At 40.7% G+C, this 22229-nt stretch overlaps 1 protein-coding gene across 4 annotated transcripts in view; it reads left to right on the top strand.

Moving 5' to 3' along the window:
* The first annotated feature begins 3145 nt into the window (after nt 1–3145).
* yps (ypsilon schachtel) overlaps nt 3146–22229 on the top strand; it is a 55324-nt gene continuing 36240 nt past the window's right edge. For all 4 annotated transcript variants that reach the window (XM_053772898.2, XM_053772896.2, XM_053772892.2 and 1 more), the window contains exon 1: nt 3146–3313. In XM_053772898.2, coding sequence (XP_053628873.1) covers nt 3241–3313 — 73 coding nt within the window. In that variant the 5' untranslated portion in view covers nt 3146–3240. The remainder of the gene's footprint in view (nt 3314–22229) is intronic.

Here is a 22229-nt window from a genome sequence, read left to right as displayed (position 1 = left end):
AAGTTCCTCATTCCCGCATAGCCCCCTTTCTTGTAGTTTGGCTTCATTCACCCGGCCTTTCCTGCTTCCCCCTCCACTTCTAACTCTACTGTGTATTCGAAGCTTAAAACCACATGATCGCTGGCCCCAAGGGGTCTTTCATATGTGATGTCCTCAATATCTGCACTACTCAAGGTGAATACTAGGCCCAGTCTCGCTGGTTCATCCTTTCCTTTCTCTCTGGTAGTGTCCCTCACGTGTTGGTAGATGAAGTTTTCCAGTACCACCTCCATCATCTTAGCCCTCCACGTTTCTTGGCCCTAATGTGGCTCCAAGTTCTCCCAATCGATTTCCTTGTGATTGAAGTCACCCATGATCAGTAGCTTTGCCCTGCTTGCATGAGCCCTTCTGGCCACTGCAGCCAGTGTGTCTATTACTCTCATCTATTACTCTCATCATATGCTTGCCTTGGCCTCCTGCTGTTCTGCAGTGGGTTATACATCACTGCAATTACCACTGTGTATGTGTGTGTGTGTGTGTGTGTGTGTGTGTGTGTGTGTGTGTGTGTGTGTGTGTGTGAGTGTGTGTGTGTGTGTACTCACTTAATTGTACTCACCTAATTGTGGTTGCAAGGATCGAGACTCAGCTCCTGGCCCCGCCTCTTCACTGATCGCTACTGGGTCCTCTCCCTCTCTGCTTCCTGAGCTTTGTCATACCTCTTCTTAAAACTGTGTATGGTTCCTGCCTCCACAACTTCACTTGCTAGGTTATTCCACTTCCTGACGACTCTATGACTGAAGAAATACTTCCTAACGTCCCTGTGACTCGTCTGAGTCTTCAACTTCCAGTTGTGACCCCTTGTTTCTGTGTCCCCTCTCTGGAACATCCTATCTATGTCCACCTTGTCTATTCCCCGCAGCATCTTGTATGTCGTTATCATGTCTCCCCTGACCCTTCTGTCCTCCAGTGTCGTCAGTCCGATTTCTCTCAACCTTTCCTCGTACAACATTCCCCTGAGCTCTGGGACTAGCCTTGTTGCAAACCTTTGTACCTTCTCTAACTTCTTGGCGTGCTTGACCAGGTGTGGGTTCCAGACTGGTGCTGCATACTCCAGTATGGGCCTAACATACACAGTGTACAGTGTCTCGAACGATTCCTCATTAAGGTATCGGAACGCTATTCTCAGGTTTGCCAGGCGCCCATATGCTGCACCAGCTAATTGGTTGATGTGTGCCTCCGGTGACGTGCTCGGTGTTTTGGTCACCCCAAGGTCTTTCTCCCTGAGTGAGGTCTGTAGCCTTTGTCCACCTAGCCCATACTCTGTCTGCGGTCTTCTTTGCCCGTCCCCAATCTTCATGACTTTGCATTTGGCAGGGTTGAATTCGAGAAGGCAGTTTCTCGACCACATGTCCAGCCTGTCCAGGTCTCTTTGCAGTCCTGCCTCATCCTCATCCGATTTAAGTTTTCTCATCAACTTCACATCATTTGCGAATAGGGACACTTCAGAGTCTATTCCTTCCATCATGTCGTTCGCATATATCAAAAATACCACTGGTCCTAGAACTGACCCCTGTGGGACCCTGCTCGTCACAGGCGCCCACTGTGATACCTCTTCACGTACCATGACTCGTTGTTGCCTCCCTGTCAGGTATTCCCTGATCCATTGCAGTGCCCTCCCTGCTATATGTGCCTGATCCTCCAGCTTCTGCACTAATCTCTTGTGGGGAACTGTGTCAAAGGCCTTCCTGCAGTCTAGGAAAACGCAATCAACCCACTCCTCTCTCTCGTGTCTTACTTCTGTTACCTTGTCATAAAACTCCAGAAGGTTTGTGACACAGGCTTTGCCTTCCATGAACCCATGCTGGTTTTCATTTATAATCTTGTTCCGTTCCAGGTGTTCGACCACTCTCCTCCTGATAATCTTCTCCATGACTTTGCACACATTACATGTCAGAGACACAACTCTGTAGTTTAGTGCCTCATTTCTGTTTCCTTTCTTAAATATGGGGACTACATTAGCTGTCTTCCATTTCTCAGGTAGTTGCCCAGTTTCAAGGGATGTGTTGAAGATTGTGGTTAGAGGCACGCACAGCATCTCTGCTCCTTCTCTACGGACCCATGGGGAGATGTCCGGTCCCATCGCCTTTGAAGTGTCAAGGTCACTTAAGAGCTTCTTCACCTCCTCCTCAGTTGTTCGTATGTCATCCAACACTTGTTGGTATATTCCCTCTTGATGTTCCCTTCTGTGCTGTCTTCCCACAGCCCTTCCTGTCTCTACTGTAAAAACTTCCTTAAATCTCATGTTCAGCTCCTCACATACCTCCTGATCATTTCTTGTGAGTTCTCCACCTTCTGTCCTTAATCTGATCACCTGGTCTTTGACTGTTGTCTTCCTCCTGATGTGGCTATACAACAGTTTCGGGTCAGTCTTGATTCTCGATGCTATGTCATTTTCATACTGTCACTGTGTATGTGTGTGTGTGTGTGTGTGTGTGTGTGTGTGTGTGTGTGTGTGTGTGTGTGTGTGTGTGTGTGTAGTGTATGTGTGTGTGTGTGTGTGTGTGTGTGTGTGTGTGTGTGTGTGTAGTGTATGTGTGTTGTGTGTGTGTGTGTGTGTGTGTGTGGTGTGTGTGTGTGTGTGTGTGTGTGTGTGTGTGTGTGTGTGTGTGTGTGTGTGTAGTGTATGTGTGTGTTGTGTGTGTGTAGGGGGAATTTGTGTATGTGTGTTTGTGTGTGTATATGTGTGTGTGTGTATGTGTGTTTGTGCGTGGATAGTGATGTTTAGCTAATCAAATATGTTTTTAAATACAGTAACTAAGACTATTAGTTTTAACATGAACTTCATCTAATAATTCGACTAAGTAAAGTAAGTCTTTTAATGAGAACTAATGAACCATGACGAAAGTAGTTTTTTAACATTATAAAAATATAAAATGAAAACTTGTATTTTTACTTTTCTATTGACGAGTTTTAAAATTCGAAATGAGATCCCGTATAGCATAAAAGTCTAGGAGAAAGCGAATACAGTACAACAACGTTTGGCCAATGAAAACTCATGTAATAATAAAGGTTGAAGGTAAGCCAATAGTGCTTAGCGTTGCATAGCGTGTAGAGTTTCAGCGACCAATCAGCGTGCATCTGTACCGAGGTGTATTTGCGGCTGCCTCGTGCCAGGTTGGCTGGAAGAATAAGAGCCGAGTGAAGGAAACATCAGGGAAGGGGTATCACCCAAATAACCACCCATTTTCCATCTATACCATCATGGCGGACCCGGAGACACAAACACAGCCTGAAGAACAACCCAAGGCACCTGTTAAAGAAAAAGAAGTCCTTGGTAAGTTCATGCATGTGTGAGAATTGTGTAAATACAAATTATGTGGCCTTTGGCTGGCGTACCGGCAGCTATGGCGAGCGTGTGGAGCACGTGGTCTTTAACCCACCTGAGGTGTTATCTTTACTCTTGCTGCGTATATTACTTCTTAAATTAATGATATGATGCCTTTTTGTCCTATTTTGTAAAGTGCTTACAAACCTTTGCGCGTTTATTGTTGGATTGTGTGTATGATATGAGTCAGTCAGCTGATTGGGTGTAGCTACGTGGCGCTGAAACATTTTTGTTGTATTTATTTATTTTACGTGTGGGTATATGTTTATAATATATATGAAACGATATTGTTCATTGCCAAACTTACTGTGGTGTAATTTATTTTTAAATGTTTAGTTATTGCGTTAACGGTTTAAAATGTCAAATTTATGTACATTATGTAACTTCATGTTGCAATCATTACCGAGCTTTTAAAAACTGTCACTACGAACACTTGTACTTTCTAGCATGGTTAATATTGGGGACCTTTGTTCAGATTGTACATACCTTATTTAAAGGTAATAGCAATGTAAGAAAGTTTGACATTGATGTAAGCCCGTCAGTATGATAGCGAAAAAAAAAACTAAAAATTGACCTTGATAGGTTGATGTTATGGTCGGAGAATTGACAGATGCAATAGTTCTTTGTTTTAAATATAGATAAAAAGCTATAGCACCTATAAACTAAACGTAGGTCAGTGTATGAAAGACATTGTGGTTACCATTAATATTATTAAAGCCAAGACAACTGGGTAAGTGTTTCCACTAAAGCTAGCAAAATTTTATGCTTCGTATGAAGGAGCATAAGGGTCCTCAGGTCATACTTTATATCCTTGGTAAAGCTTCATTTAAATTAAGCTGTGCAGTTCTGGTTTCTGTATTAGAATGAACATGGGCTGGCAAACAGAAGGATGAAGTTGATACCATGTATCAAGAATCTTTCCAACAAGGATAGACTGAGGGCACTGAATCTGCACTCTGGAAATGCATAGAATTTAGGGGGATATGATTGGAATATAATTAGAAGATAATCAATAAGGGGGATTTAAATATTGAAAAGTCTAACCAAAACAGTGCTTGCAGCAGCGAGTCTCTCCTAAAAATTGGGTATAATAAAGGAAATTGTATAAAATGCCAACAATTATAAGAGTAGGATTCATGTGCAACAGTAAGGTATCTTATTACTGAAGTGTTTCACCAACGTCTACTTGCCTTGTGTACTATATTATACCTTTCTGACCCAAGAACAGTGGTGTCTTCATACAAAGAACATCTTCCACAACTTCGTTGCATAACCACTAATTATGAGAAAGAAAGAAGATTTGAATTCGAGAGGGACTTGCATTGCTTAGCATGGGCCAGTAGGCTTGCCCTAGGGCTCCTAAATCTTTTCCATGCCTTGCCTTTGGCACTATACAAGACTCCATTATAGTGCTTAAGCTTTGTTCTGGACTATAAAGCTAAACTCTTCTCTGGGCTGAGTGACCACCTCATTTTTACCTTGCTGTTAATGTCTATAATTATTCTGTATTTGGCTGAAAAAGCCTACCATGTAGGTGAAGTTTCAACAGTGGATGAATGAAAAATTTTTAGTATATTGCTGGAATGCTGTGATTTGATAAGAGGCACTGATTGGATGTGCAGTTTCACAATTTTCAAAGGAAGATTGCAAAAGAGGCATAAAAGGAGTCCCCAGGTTGTTCAACTCTATATATCCTTGGTTAGGCCTTGTCTAGATTATGCTGCACAGTTTTGGTCACTATTACAGAATGGGTATAAATGCTCTGGAAAGTGTACAAAGGAAGATGACAAAGTTTATCCCGTGTATCAGAACTCTTCCCTATGATGATAGACTTAGGGCCCTGAGTCTGCACTCCAGAAAGGCATAGAAATGGGAATAAATAAAGGGGATGTAAATAGCATACTAAAAATATCTAGCCAAGATGGGATTTGCAGCATTGGTTTCAAGTTGGAAAAATTCCGATTCGGGAAGGATGTAGGGAACCCCTGGTTTGGTAATAGTTGTGGATGAGTGGAACAAACTCCCCACTATAATTAGAGGCAAAAAAGCGTAGTCTTAAAAATAAGCTGGATAAATACACGAGTGGGTGTGGATGGGTGTGAATTGGACCTGGCTAATTTGTGCTACTAGGTCAGATGCCGTGCTCCTTCCTTGACCCTTCGACTGTTTCAGTCGTATATATACTTCTTATGAGCCACCATTTGACGTATATATACTCATAAATTCTAGCGGCTTCAAGCAGGAGAAAGTTGGTAGGCCCACGTGCAAGAGAATGGGTCTGTGTGGTCAGTGTGCACCATATAAAAAAAATTCTGCAGCACGCAGTGCATAACGAGAAGAAAGTCTACCAGTTTTTTTTGTTAATTAAAATGCCTCTCGTTCTTGTGGTCTCGTGTGATAGAATGGAAAACACATTATAGAAATAGGTGATTTTGATTGGTTTTACTATAAAAAGAACCTGGAAATTAGCTCAAAGTAGGGGAAATGTTTGATTTTTGCCGATGTTCAAAAGTGTAAGTCGTTATCCAATAAATGTCCAAGTAGCCATTCGAATATGCAGTCATGAATGGGTTGACGTTTTTTATACAATTATTACAATGTTGCAGTAGTCTTCATAACAGTAAATCTTCTATTTTTTTGTTTGAATAAAAATTCATAGAAAGCAAGAGTAATATCAGAGGAGCCTGGAGACGTGACTGATGAACAAAAATTTATTTTAGAGCCAGGAATGTCTGCATTATTCCTTCTGAACCCTATTTTAAAATTGTCATATTTTATTTTTGTGAAATTGGCCAAATTGCAAATTTCTGAATGTTATTGGGCAGTTGAAATTGGTAAATAGGCAATTTCTTGTACTCAGTTGATAGAAAAAATGGAATTCTAAAGAAATAGTTTGGTCGACTGGAACAATGGAATTAGCCAAAAATAGGGTTCAAAGTGGGCAAAATCTCGGATTCGTAAATATCGCCGAGGTCGCTAACTTTGCAAGTGTAATTCAGTCAGTCTTCCATCAAATTTCATTCTTTTGGTGTTACCATCGGGGAAAAGATTCTATCATTTCATAAGGAAAGTTTTTTTTTGCGCGACACCAGGAGACTCCTCAGGATTTGGCTAGAATTCTGCAGAGCCATTAAAGTTGACTCGGTTGTTAGAATGCAACATGAAACCATGATGTTCCTGGCCAGTTGCTGCATATGTGCACTTCTCTTATTTGCAGTGCCATTCTTATTGTGATAAATGTAAATTCACCTAAAAAAAAAATTTCGGAATTTTGCAAGCTACAACTGTAGCTTGCAACCAAGCAACTTGGTTGCATTAGTTAGGTCATTAGGTTAGTTTTTTTTTTTCCCCCTCCAATTTGCATAAGTATCTACAGCACTGTCTACTTAATATTGACTGTTGTAAACTATAATTATCACAATATGCAAAAGAGCAACATTAATTACCAAATATAAACTTTTTATTATTTATCACACTGGCCGATTCCCACCAAGGCAGGGTGGCCCGAAAAAGAAAAACTTTCACCATCATTCACTCCATCACTGTCTTGCCAGAAGGGTGCTTTACATCCTGTAAATCCTGGGCACATTCCCTTACACCTGCTGTCCCTGTTCACCAAGCAGTAAGTAGGTATCAGTTTTTTAGATTGGTGTGGGGTCGCATCTTGAGGGACAGACTTAAGGACTCCAATGGAAACAAGTCAGTTCTCGGTGACCTACTGACTTGGGTTATCCTGGGTGGCTTAACCCACTGGGTTAAAAATCCAAAATCTTGTATTGTGGCTAGGCATTTTCACTGTCCCAATTTTAATTTCTACCAATAATCCCCCACCCCCCTTCATCCAGTTGTATGCCTTTTTTTTTTTTTTAATTCTGTAATGTGGAAACCAAATTTTATACAGTTCTGCTGTATATAATTATATTGGGGTATAGCCATGGACCTTGAAATTTAGTGAATTATGGAATGGGGGGCCCAAACTTATTGCAAAACCTCTTGCACTGTTAGCCTTTTAGTTCTGCTAACCAGAGCTAGTTTATATCAATGGTTTAGAAAACCAAGCTGATAATGAAACATTTAGGTGTCTATTTTCAACATTTTTGCCAGCCTGTGGCTGCTTCAGTTCAGTACAGAGAACAGATAATGAATTTGAGGTACTCTAGTCATTCAGCCTGGTGTCTGTTTTCAGTTTGTATATCTTGATAAAAGTAGAGCATATGCATGGAGAAGGGGCTTGTATACAGGAGGGCCGCTCTTATACAACAGGTAAAGTTCCCGCCGAAAAATGGAACATAGCCTTTTTTCCTCTTAAATTGCAAAAGCCTGTTAACGTGGTGTAACTTATAAGTGCACAATAAAGCTATGCCTAAAAAGATAAAAAAAAAAATGCATACAGTACACCTACACACTACTATAAAATATTTTTGTGCTTAGCGAGTGGCTTAAGTTTTAGAAAAAAGTTTAAAATCTTCCATTTAAACTGGTGATAATAAAAAATAAAAATTGAATTTGGCACCATTGTTTTGACTTGCACATTTTGGCACTGCCAGAAGTATTGCATTGCTCATAAAGCAATGATAAATCTATTATATTATCTTTGTAAATACTGTAATATAATTTTTCATCCTCCAAATAAAATTAAGTTGTGGATTAACAAGTGTCAGCTGTCCCCTACAAGTATGAAAATCCTGTTTGAAGAAGTTTCAATCCATTCGTTATTAATTGTAGTGTAGTCTTGGTAAATAGGTAAATAATTTGCTTTAAAGATAGAGGAAAATTCAGCCAAGCATACTGCCTGGAGCAATTTTTTGTTTTTTTGTGATGCTATTTGAGTTAAGGCATGCAAAAATTTTTGTTACCCCAAGTAATACATGGCTTATCTGGTGTTGGACCAGGAAGGACACATAATTGATAGTGGTAAAAGCTTTTATGCTTGGCCACCAACCACTCCACAGTTTTTCTCATTTGGTTGTCTATGTTGTTTTATATATCATGTCTTGTATAATTTTTATAAAATGTGATAAATGGATTGACTGTCAGTGTAAATATACATTTATCACCCTTGAGTGATTCATTGCATGTGTAGCACTGGGAAGACATTACCTGTGATGTTGCATAGTGTTGTAATTCACTGTAGAAATGTTAGAATTTTTTGTTTTGTTTTTTCCAAATTTTCATTTTTCTTGCCCATTTCCCTGCCCCACTTTCTTCTCGCTTAAAGGAACTTAGTGGTTTGATCTTCATTCCACACTAAAGTTCTTCCATGTCACTAATAAGGCTATCAAGTTTTCTTATTTTTCTTATTTAATTTCCTTTGACACTCTTTTTAACCTTTTCAGGGTTGGGACCCCTGCTCTCAAACTTGCTCTCAGGGTTGAAGAATTTTATTTTTGTGGGTGTAATGAAAAACAAACAAAAAAAAAAAACCCATCAGTACTTACCGAGATAGAGGTGTGAAGTTGACAGTAAGTGAACAGCTGACAGCAACATTGGAGACTGCTGCACTACCTTTTTTTTTTTTTCTCTTTGCATTTCTAATTCATTTTCAAGTAACTTTTTTGATCTTAGAGACCAATATAATGTAGTGTGTGTACGGTAGGGCCCTACTTTACGGCATTTTGCCTTGCAGAGTTCTAATACAGCGATTTCAAATGACCCAAAACTTGCTATATGACGAGCAGTCTTTCTAATATGGCACGCCCCACTTGGTGTGTTTAGTTCTCAGTGAGCACATCTCTCTGGAAGTTTTCCAAAATTTCAAGTGTTTTTAAAGTTATTGCATATTTTATATGTACATACTCTGATAATTACACTAGTGTACCCGTACCTAACTATACTTGCATACTGTTCTGGCATGCAGGTACACATTCAACCTTTCAGGGTTGAGAGGCCCTTTCCTAAACTTGTTCTCAGTTGAAAATTTTTTGGAAAATCTTTTCCCAATCATAATGACACCAAAAGTATATTTTATGGAAAACTTACGGAATTATGCTCTTGCAAAGTTAGCGGTCTCTGATATTTACGCATTGACGATTTCGCCCACTTTGAGCCCTGTTTTCGGCCAATTCCAGTGTACTAGTCGACAAAAATCATAACTATTTCGCTAGAACTCCATTTTTTCTATCGAATGAGTACAAGAAACCACCGTTTTACCGATTTCAACTATCCAATAGTGGTCAGAAATTGGCAATTTGGCCAATTTCTCAATTTCAAAAGATGCCGATTTCCAAATAGGGTCCAGAATAAACAAAACTCATTCCTGGCACTAAAATAACATTTTCTGTTCAATAGTAATGCCCCCAGGCCCCTTTTACATTTCTTTTGCTTTCCACTTTGTATTTTTCCTCACAAAAAATAATTATTTACTGTTATGCAGACTACTGCATTAGTATAGAAATGGTATAAATAATATTGGCGCATTTGTGAAAGAAATTACTCGCCAGTTGACTTGTATTGGACGCGTGGCATGATTTTACTTTCGAACTTTGGCAAAAATCTAACATTTCTGCTACTTTAAGCTCAATTTCAAGGTACTTTTCATTGTGAAACCTATCAAAATCATCTCAATTTCTGTAATATGTCTTCCATTCTATAAAATGAGACCAGGAAAATTAGAATACAATCATTAATACCATACAAAAATTCAATGCGAAGTTGCTGTTTTAAACCAAAAACGTGGTCAGCTTTTTTTTTTTTTCTTTATGCACTGTGTGCTGCAGGATTTTTTAATACTGTGCACACTGACCACAGACGCATTCTTTCATATATAGGCCTACCAGCTTTCTTGCTAGATTTGAAGGTGCTAGAATTTACACGTACTAGTACATCAGTAACCCTGGTTCATAAGACGTACTAGTACGTCGGAAACCCTGAAAAGGTTAAAATATCACTACTTGACTCCATGTAATAATCTCTTGGACACGTTAAGTGTCGTATATTACATTAATATGGACATTTCCATTAATCAGTCTTATTTTTTTTTTCAAAATCGTGTAATAAACATGATACATACACCCACAATATAAAAATTGACATGAATGATATTTGTTTACCAAATGGTTTGCAAGAGTGTCGGAAAAATTATGTTCTCTAGTCAAACACCAGTTACTTAACTGTAGAAAAATATTACTTTCGTACACCTTCGCTCTATAGTTGTTCCCGACCTTTGTGGGTTTAGTGCTTTGATTATAATATAAATTCTAAAAATTGTGCTGCATGAGAATGGGAGTGTTGCTGTTTATTCTTTACTAACTTGTCAGAGCATCATTCAAAGTGAGGTAAAAAAATGGTGTTCTGCTTTCCAGCGATGTCAGCTTTGTGGCGGTAGCCTGGAACCTAATCTGCTATGTAAGTGGGGCCCTAACGTGTGTGTATATAATATACATCTGGAGTTTACCTGGAGAGGGTTTCAGGGGTCAACACCCCCACAGCTGAGACCAGGCCTCATGGTGGATCAGGGTCTGATCAACCAGGCTGTTACTGCTGGCCACATGCAAACTCGTGTAGGAACGACAGCCCGGCTAGTCGGGTACCTGTCCATTGCCTTCTTGATGACAGCCAGGAGGTATATTGGTAATCCCCCTTACGTATGCTGGAAGGCAGTTGATCAGTCTTGGGGCCCTGGACAGTTAGTGTACTCGTGGCACCCCTGCTTTTCATTGGCGGATGTTTGCATCTCCTGCCGAGTCTTTTGGTTTCATAGGGAGCGATTTTAGTGTGAAAGTTTAGTACGTACTAATCCCTCTTGGATTTTCCAAGTGTATATTATCGTGTATCTCTCTACCCATTAAATTAGTCTTCACTGGATAAAGTTTGTGCATGGAAAATGTTATTAATGGTATCTACTGCATCAAGTGGCTTTTACTTCAACTTGGTGCTATTACTTTTTTTATTTAACACCTCGGCTGTTTCATAGAGGTGGGGTGACCCAAAAAAAGAAACTTTCATCACTCCATCACTGTTGGTACTGCATTCAAATAATGTTCTGGTTCCAGAGCGCAATAATAATTTCTGTATCTCGCCCAAAATTTTAAAGTTTCTAAAATTCCAATAAATATAATAGTCTTAGTTTGCACAAACTTCCTCCAGATTTAGATACTGTACCTAATTCTTTAAAAGAAAAATCTCTAATTCAAACAAATCATAAATTAAACGGCTCATTTTTAAATTAATGAGATTACACATTGTCATGAACAATTAATTTGAGAAAAGAGGGACTGATATATATTGGTCACTATGAAATACTACAATGAAATGTCATCTACACATTTATGAATAGAAAAATTCAAAACTGTTTCAGGTCATAAAAATTAAACATTCACATCAAATTATGCTACAGTATTGAAAATACTAAACATACACAGTGGACCCTCAACCAGCAATATTAATCCGTTCCTGAGAGCTCATCGTTAATCAAAATAATCGTTAGTGAAGTTAATTTTCCCCATAAGAAATAATGGAAATCAAATTAATCCGTGCAAGACACCCCGAAGTATTGAAGAAAAAATTTTATCACATGAAATATTAATTTTAACACAAACTGAGGAACACGTGCACAGTTACATGACGCTTATCTTTATTGAAGATCTGGTGGTGATTGATGGGATGGGAGGAGGGGAGACCGTTGATCTTCTTAGTGTTTAGAAGGGGAATCCCCTTCCATTAGCACTTGAGTGAGGTAGCAAGTCTTTTTCTGGGGTTACTTCCCTTGTTCTTTTAATGCCACTAGGACCAGCTTCAGTCACTGGACTTCTGTCGCACAACATATCTGTCCATAGATACCTGTACCTTTCGTTCCTTTATGACTTTCCTAAACTGGTTCACAACATTGTCAGTGTACAGGTTGCCAACATGGCTTGCAGTAGCTGTCAGGGTGATTTTCATCAAAAAAAGGTTTGCACTTCTTTAATCTTAGAAGTAGGCAACTTCAATTTCTCTCTCCCCTCCTCTGAAGCAGTTTCCTCAGGTCTGCCCTCTTGATGTTCAAGATGATCTAGCAGCTCATCAGTGGTTAGTTCTTCATTGTCCTCCTCCACCAGCTCTTCCACATCCTCCCCACTAACCTCCAACCCCAAGGACTTCCCCAATGCCACAGTGGATTCCTCAACTGGCATAGGATTCTCAGGGTTAGCCTCAAACCCTTCAGAATCCCTTTTGTCTACACATTCTGGCCAGTTTTTTCCAAGCAGAGTTCAAGGTCCTCTTAGTCACTTCCTCCCAAGCCTTACCTATAATGTTTACACAATTGAGGATGGTAAAATGATCTTTCCAAAACTCTCTTAGTCAGCAGAGTTTCTGAGGTCACTACAAAGCACCTTTCAAACATAGCTTTTGTGTACAGTTTCTTGACGTTGGAAATGACCTGCTGGTCCATGGGCTGCAGGAGAGGAGAGGAGTGGTATTAGGAGGCAAAAACTTCACCTTAATGAAGCTCATGTCCCTAGAAAGTCGCTCTGCCAAGTCTGAAGGATGACCAGGAGTATTGTCTAATACCAGGAGGCACTTAAGGTCTCATTTCTTTTCAATTAGGTAATTTTTTCACATTGGGGGCAAATGCATGGTGTAACCAGTCAGTCCCTAGTGACCCATGCCTTACTGTTTGCCCTCCACAGCACACAAATTAGCCTTGATGACATTGTTTTTCCTGAACACACTGGGAGTTTGTGATACACCAATAAAGGTTTCACTTTGCAATCACCACTAGCATTGGCACACATTAACAGTAAGCCTGTCTTTCATAGGCTTATGTCCTGGGAGTGCCTTTTCCTCCTGAGTAATGTATGTTCTGCTTGGCATTTTCTTCCAAAACAGGCCTGTTTCGTCACAATTAAACACTTGTTCAGGTTTGTCCTTCACTGTCTATGTACTCCTTGAATTCCTGCACATATTTTTCAGCCGCTTTGTGGTGACAGCCTCGCCATGCCTTATCACACTATGAATGCCACTACGCTTCTTAAATCTCTCAAACCAACCTTTGCTGGCCTTAAATTCACTCGCATCACTAGTTGCTGGCATTTTTTTAATTAAATCGTCATGCAACTTCCTAGCCTTTTCACATATGATCGCTTGAGAGATGCTATCTCCTGCGATCTGTTTCTCGTTTATCCACACCAATAAGAGTCTCAACATCATCTACCGCTTGCGATCTGTTTCAAAAACATAGTTGCACCTTTGGCAAGAACAGCTTCCTTGATTGCCGTTTTCTTGCCCACAATAGTAGCGATGGTTGATTGGGGTTTATTATACAACCTGACCAGCTCACACGCACTCCACTTTCATACTTAGCAATGATCTTTCTTCATCTCCATAGAAATTCTTGCCCTTTTTACTGTAGGGTTGGCACTAGCTTTCTTGGGGGCCCATGGTGACTTATTTTGCAGATGCAATCACTACAAAGGCTGTGATAATATGAAATGTTCCAGTTGTATGTTTGGAAGCGACCGCGGTGGCTGGCTTGTAAACACTGGCACCCACGGGACAAGTGAGGCGCGCTCAGGCCAAAGTGGATGCGTCTCGTACGGAATGAATAGCGCTGGTCGGGTTTTTAAGCGCTAGTCGAGGCAAAATTTTTGTTTAAATGTATTGATAGTCAAATTTATCGTTAATCGATGCCATCACTGGTTGAGGGTCCACTGTACTTCTCAATCTTTTAACCCTTAAATGGTCCAAACGTATATATATGTTTTTTCAACATCTGAGAGTATGTAAAAAAAAAAAGTAGATCTTTTTTGTTTTACATTTGAAAACTTGTAAAAAAAAAAAAAAAAATGATCTACTCTTGTAGCACTATGAATTTGAAAGTCTGTCTGTTTGGACCGTTTAAGGGTTAAAATGTCATGCTGTATACATTTCTCAAAGCTGTATTATGTGAAATTCTATTTTTAGAAAGGAACTACTGTACAATGGTCCCTCGTTTTTCATAATCTGTTCCTGGAAGTGTGACTATTATTGAAATTTATGATTTTTGAATGCATTTTCCCCATTAGAAATGTAAATACAATTACACCTACCATCTGGCTTATGACCAAGTTCGGATCCGAGAAACCGGTCGTAAGTTGAAATGGACGCAAGTCGAACTTTACTACTGAATATCAACATCATATTTTTGTAATGACTTTATTTTATTTTGGTATTTCATGTTTTACTTTACTTTTTATGCTGTTAGTACTGTATTTTATACTGTAAGGTTTAGGATAATTACTGTGTACAACACACACACACGGTTGTTTATTTCCCAGAAATTTGGCAAAAAAAAAGTCATAAGTCAAGTGGTCCTAAGTCGAGCAGGTCGTAAGTCGGATGGTAGGTGTAATCAGTTCCAGAAGTATTAAAACAGAAAAAAAATAATTTGCATGAAATAGATATACCACATGCACAATACAATGGGACATGATGAATGAAACATTAGCAGCATAACACTTGCCTTTATTGGCAATTCTTCTTAGTGTATGGAAGACTGAAGGAGGAGACATTGGATTAGTTACTGTTTGCAAGGGGAATCCCCTTCCATCAACACCTCGGGTACCAAGTGCTTTTCTGGGATTACTTCTGTTTCTTAATGCCACTAGGACCAGCTTGTCACTGTACACCTGTGGCACTAAATACTTGTCCAGAGAGCTCTGTTTCTGGCATCTCTCAAACTTCCCTAAAATGGGCTGAGACTGTCCCTGTACAAGTTGCCAATATGGCTTGCAACAGCCTTGTCAAGGTGATGTTTCTCCATAAATCTTTCCATGCTACCCACATTTCAAAAATCTCCTTAATTTCCGAAGAAGGTAACTTCTTCCATCTTTCTCCTCTGCAGCAATATTCTGAGCTGCAGACTGTTGCTGTTCCTGCTGAAGCTCTTGCAGTTCCTCAGTGGTTAGCTCTTCTTTGTGGTCCTCCACCAACTGTTCCACATCCTCCAAACTCACATCCAACCCCATGGAACTCCCCCAATGCCACAATAGATTTCACAATTGTCATAGGCTCATCAGGGTCAGCCCCAAACCCTTCAAACTCCCTCTTGTGGACACAATCTGGCCACAATTTTCTCCAAGCAGAGTTCAAAGTCCTGAAAGTCACTCCCAAGCCTTACCTATAAGGCTTGTGCAATGGAGGACACTGAAGTGATCTTTCCAAAACTCTCTTAGGGTCAAGTGTCTGAGGTCACATTAAAGCACCTTTGAAACATTGCTTTGGTGTAGTTTTAAGTTTGAAATGACCTGCTGGTCCATGGGCTGGAGGAGAGGAGTGGTATTAGGGGGCAAGAACTTTACTGGGATGAACCCAAACTCCTCCAGAATTAGGTCATCCAAGTTTGGAGGATGAACAAAGCATTGTCCATTAGGAGGCACTGGAGATCCAATATCTTTTCCAGGAGGTAATTCTTCACACTAGGGCCAAACACTACATTGAACCACTCGACAAAAATTTCCCTCGTGACCCATGCCTCATTAGCTTTCCAAAACGCACTCAATTTACTCTTCGTAACGTTGTTTTTTCTGAACATGCTGGGATTTTCAGAATGGTACACTAGTAACTGCTTCACTTCGCAATCCCCACTAGCATTAGCACTGAACATGAGCATCAGCCTGTCTTTTCATAGGCTTGTGTCCTGGCAGTCCCTTTTCCTCCTGAGTATTGTAGATCCTCTTTGGCATTTTCTTCCAAAAGAGGCCTGTTTTGTCACAATTGAACACTTGCTCAGGTTTCAGTCCTTCAATCTCCATGTACTCTTGAATTCATTTACGAATTTTGTAGCTGCAATTTTGTCCGAACTGGCAGCCTCGCCATGCCTTATTACACTGTATGCCACTACGGTTCTTAAATCTCTCAAAACAGCCTTTACTGATCTTAAATTCACAAATATTGCTACGCATTGCAGGCAGTTTCTTTACGAGATCGTCATGCAACTGCCTAGCCTTTTCACAAATAATCGACTGCACAAGACTATCTTCTCAAAATCTTCGAGCACTGGTGATCTCATTTTTGTCACCATATTTACCCCCTTTGCAACAACAGCTTCCTTGATTTCCTTTTTCTTGGCCACGATGGAAGCTATGGTTGTATGAGGTTTGTTATACATCCTGGCCAGTTCGGCCATACGTACGCCACTTTCATATTGTTCAATGATGTTTTTCTTTAATTCAGTCGTATTTCTGACCACCTTTACCAAAGGCCTGGCACTAGGAGCTTTCTTTGGAGCCATGATAGCTTATTTAGCAGTTGCAAGCACTAAAATGAATGGAATACAGTGGACCTTCGACCAACGATATTAATCCGTTCCTGAGAGCTCATCGTTAGTTGAAATTATGGTTAGTAGTTAATTTTCCTCGCAAGAAATAATGGAAATCAAATTAATCCGTTCCTGACACCCCAAAGTATTAAAAAAAAAAAAATTTTACCACTTGAAATATTAATTTTAATACGCACAAACTGAAGAAGATAGTACAATTACACGACACTTACCTTTATTGAAGATCTGGTGGTGATTGATGGGATGGGAGGAGGGGAGTGTGTGGATTGTTAGTGTTTAGAAGGGGAATCCCCTTCCATTAGGACTTGGTGTCAAGTCCTTTTCTGGGGTTACTTCCCGTCTTTTAATGCCACTAGGACCAGCTTGAGTCACTGGACCTGTTGCACAACATATGTCCATAGAGGCCTGTACCTCTTGTTCCTTTATGACATTCCTGAAGTGTTTCACAACATTGTCAGTGTAATAGTCACCAGCATGGCTTGCAATAGCTGTGCAAGGGTGATTTTCATCCAGAAAGGTTTACACTTTAAGCCACATTGCACACATTTCCTTAATCTTTGAAGCAGACAACTTCAATTTCTCTATCTCCTCTGGAGCAGTTTCCTCAAGTCTGGCCTCTTGCTGTTGAAGATGATCTGCAGCTCATCAGTGGTTAGTTCTTCATTGTCCTCCTCCACCAACTCTTCCACATCCTCCCCACTAACCTCCAACCCCAAGGACTTCCCCAATGCCACAATTTATTCCACAACTGGCATACGCTTCTCAGGGTTAGCCTCAAATCCTTCAAAATCCCTTTTGTCTACACATTCTGGCCAGTTTCTTCCAAGCAGAGTTCAAGGTCCTCAGTCACTTCCTCCCAACCCTTGCCTGTAAAGTTTACACAATTGAGGATGCTAAAGTGATCTCTCCAAAACTCTCTTAGTCAATTGAGTTTGAGGTCACTACAAAGCACCTTTCAAACAGCTTTTGTGTAGTTTTTTGAAGTTTGCAATGACCTGCTGCTCCATGGGCTGCAGGAGAGGAGTGGTATTAGGAGGCAAAAACTTTACCTCAATGAAGCTCATGTCCCCAGAAAGTTCGTCTGCCACGTCTGAAGGATGACCAGGAGCGTTGTCTAATACCAGGAGGCACTTAAGGTCCAATTTATTTTCCAGGAGGTAATTTTTCAGTGGGGGCAAATGCTTGGTCTAACCAGTCATAGAAAAGGTCTCTAGTGACCCATGCCTTACTGTTTGCCCTCCACATCACACAAATTAGCCTTGAGGACATAGTTTTTCCTGAACACTGGGAGTTTCAGCAAAACACCAATAAAGGCTTCACTTTGCAATCGCCACTAGCATTAGCACACATACAGAGTAAGCCTGTCTTTCATAGGCTTATGTCCTGGGAGTGCCTTTTCCTCCTGAGGAATGTAGGTCCTGCTTGGCATTTTCTTCCAAAACAAGCCTGTTTTGTCACAAACACTTGTTCAGGTTTGAGTTCTTCACTGTCTATGTACTCCTTGAATTCCTGCACATACTTTTCAGCTGCTTTTTGGTTCGAACTGGCAGCCTCACCATGCCTTATCACACTATGTATGCCACTATGATTCTTAAATCTCTCAAACCAACCTTTGCTGGCCTTAAATTAACTCTCATCACCACTAGTTGCAGGCATTTTTCTAATTAAATCGTCATGCAACTTCCTAGCCTTTTCACATATGATCGCTTGAGAGATGCTATCTCCTGCTATGTTTTTCGTTTATCCACACCAATAAGTCTCAACTTCTTCTATAACTTGCGATCTCACTTTTGAAAATAGTAGCACCTTTAGTTGCCGTTTTCTTGGCCACAATAGTAGCGATGGTTGATTGGGGTTTTGTGTACAACCTGGCCAGCTCGGAGACACGCACTCCACTTTCATACTTAGCAATGATCTTTCTTCATATCCATAGTAATTCTCGCCCTTTTTGCTGTAGGGTTGGCATTAGCTTTCTTGGGGCCCATGGTGACTTATTTTGCAGGTGTAATCACTAAAAACACTAATGAAATGTTCCGATTGTATGTTTGGATGGGACCGCGCGGTGGCTGGCTAGCTCGTAAAGACTGGCATCCACGGGACAAGTGAGGCGTGCTCAGGCCACAAGTGGACACATCTCGATCGGAACGAATCGCGTCGGTAGTTTTTTAGCGCTAGTCGAGGCAAAATTTTTGAGTTACAATGTATCGCTAGTTGGATTTAACGTTATACGATGCAATCATTGGTCGAGGGTCCACTGTACGTATTATGAAATATTTCGTATGACCAAGTGAGGGGACCGTCACTCACTGGTAAATATTGGCACACTGGCTGGGAAGGGAGGGCGAGGCGGCTCAACCATGTGTACATGTCCTGGACGAACGACAATTCACGAGCCAATGTTTTGACGAAAATAACGTTAGGATTATCGAAAGTTAAGACTATCGAGCCTTAAGGTTGAGGGACCACTGTATATGATCAGTTCATAGGCAGTTTTGTATTGCAGGTGTTAGTACAGGTTTGCCATCACTAATCCGGCGTCATTGGGACCTGTAGGGTGCCGGATTACCAAGTGTGGTTAGGTTAGAATACACTTCACCCAACAGCAATATTTACACATCGGCGATTTCCACCACTTTGCGCCATATTTTTGGCAGTCTTCCAAACTCGTAGCAATTTCACTAGTATTCTTCTGTCATTTGAGTACAAGAAACCCCCATAAGTAACATTTTTCTGTTCATTAGTCACATCTCCAGGCCCCTCTCATACTTTCTTCCCCTTTTTAAATTTTATTCACACAAGATTTACTGTTACGCATTATTGTAATTGTATAAATGTTAACCCATTTGTGACTGTGTAGTAGACTGACCAGTTACACGTATTGGACAGTGATGTCATTTGTTTACTCTTGAACATTGGTAAAAATCAAACCATTCCACCACTGAGCTTAATTTTAAATTACTTTCCAGCCTGGAAACCAGTGAAAATGATCTTTCTGTAAAATATCTTTCAAATGAGAAAAATACAAATCATACAAAAATACACAGCAAAGTTGCTGTTTTACCCCAAAAGCATTCTCCTATTTTTCTCGTGCAGTGTGTGCTGAAGGATTTTTTTTACATAGTGCACACTTGCCCCACACACCTATTCTCTCATATGTAACTGCAAATTTTCCGGTCCCAGCTTGAGTGAGCCGAGCTCATGGCGACGGTGACTTTAACCCTTTGACTGTTTCCGACGTATAAATACGTCTTACGAGCCAATGTTTCTGACGTATTTATACGCACAAATTCTAGCGGCTTCAAATAAAGCGCCAAAGGCCTGGTAGGCCTACACGAGAGAATGGGTCTCAGTGGTCGGTGTGCACCCTGTGAAAAAAATCTGGGACCCAGCGGTGCATTGTGGGAACGCCATGTTGTTAGTCCATTTTCACCATGCCTTTTGGTGAGAAGTTCCTCACTCCTCGGCGGATTGGAGGTCTTTTGTTCCCAAGTGATAGCTCTAACAGCGATGAAAATGTCAGTGACAGTGAATTCCAGGATTTTGAAGCGAGCGTTACCGGAAAAAGTGCTCAGGATAACGTAATTAGTGATGAAAACCCAGATGACCCACAACCTTCCACCTCTGGTGCTGTGCCGGCTTGTTCACGTTCGCCTGTACCAGGACGAAAGAGGAAACTATTTGGTAGTGTACAACACCCAGATGATAGCAGTGATAGTGATTTCAAGGTCATTGAAAGCAGTTCTAGTGACAGTGAGTGAATATTCCCCAGTGAAGCGGCAGTATGTACGACATAGCATGCGGTCTGGTAGTGTTTCATATGTCGTTCCAAGGGGAAGGAGAAACTCTGGGAGCACATCCCGTGGCCCTACACCACGACCTGATAGTGAAGATGACGATATTGTAACAATGGGTATGAATGGTGACAGTGAGGGAGGAGGCAGTGGTGGTGATATGAGGGTGGCACGGCCCATGTGGCACCATCAGCGGGCCATGCTACTACCCACGCTGCTGACTCAGCACAACAACCAGCCTCGCCCTACCCCACAACCTGCACAACCACAACCACGGTACAATATCCAGACCCCACCAGCAGACTGCATCTGGGATTGGCAGGATGGTGACGAGTTTGTTCCCAGTCCCCATGACTTTGATGAAACAGTGGAATAAAGCCATCTTGTCCACTTGGGAACAATGCCAGTGAACTGGACTGCTTTGAGTTATTCTTCGATGAACCCCTGATGGACATCATTGTCAGGGAAACAAACACATACTGTGATTACACCATGGCAAATAAAATTCTCACCAAAATCACGGCTACACAAGTGGAAGGAGACAACTGTGGCAGAGATGTACCTGTTTTTTGCCACAATAATGCTTATGCCACATGTGTATAAGCACACTGTCACCACATACTGGGCAACAGAATGCCTGATTTCAATTCCAGGTTTTAGTGACATTATAGGTGTCAAGCCCCATACTCGGTGATTTCTTGCGAGTGAACTTGACAGACGTGTGTGGCACAGTGCGTGGTAATCGTAAACATATGCCAAAGTTCGACGTTGGCACTCAGAGGTGAGGTGCAAGCCTTTGCTGCCAATGACATCATGGCATTTCAGTGGCATGACAAACGTGATGTCACATTGTTGACATCAGTTCACAGAAACGAAATGGTACCCAGTGGCAGGGACAACAGACCAATGAACCCATTCTAAAGCCTGCAGCTGTCATGGACTACAACCTCAATATGCGCTTAGTGGACAAATGTGACATGCAGATTGGGTTTGCAGACTGTGTACGCAAGAGTTATAAGTGGTATATAAAACTTTTTTCCATCTTGTTGATATCTCTATGCTAAATGCTTATAACATATACAAGTTGAAGACCAACATAATGCCAAAATATGGGGAATTTTGCCTGTCAGTAATCAGACAAATAATTGCAAAGTACCAAGGAGCAACTCCTGCAGTAGACCAGCGCCCACAGACGTCATCTCGTATGAGACCTGGTGATCACTACCCCATACAACTGCCTCCTACTACTGCCAAGAAAAATGCTCAGAGGTGGTGTTATGTATGTATGCATACCACAAAACGCCCACAAACACGCAGAGACACTTTTATGTGTGAGGAGTGAAGTACCCCTCTGCATATACCCATGTTTCAAAGTTACACAAGCTGCAGCAGTTCTAGGAATGTATTTAGTGACTGTACATATGTATGTATATTATGGAACAATAGTAATAAACATTGTTTTGTATTGTTTGTGTAAACAGTGTATACACAAACTAATAGTGATAGTTTGTTCTGTTATTGTGTTGTAAACAATGAGTGTATATTTGAAGAATGCACCTTACATTGGTCTCACAGGCCACACAAGTTACCTGGAACAGAAAAATATTGAAAAATGCAAGAAACCTTTGAATTAAGAGTAAATAAAAATACCGGGTGGGCAGCAGTCGCCGCTGTTGCCGTACGCGCGTCACTTTCTGCAAACTTTGCGGTTCTATATCTCAGTAAGTACTGATGGCAAAAATTTTTTAGGCTTAAAACACTACTAAAAAATATTCCTAACATTTTCATAAGAAATTTTTTTTTTCGAATATTTGGCGACATAGAATGACTGTTTCAG

Source organism: Cherax quadricarinatus, chromosome 9 (genome assembly GCF_038502225.1).
Source record: "Cherax quadricarinatus isolate ZL_2023a chromosome 9, ASM3850222v1, whole genome shotgun sequence".
In the NCBI taxonomy this organism is placed as follows: domain Eukaryota; kingdom Metazoa; phylum Arthropoda; class Malacostraca; order Decapoda; family Parastacidae; genus Cherax; species Cherax quadricarinatus.
The sequence above is the reverse complement of the archived record's forward strand: the minus strand, read 5'-3'. Positions and strand labels throughout refer to the sequence as shown.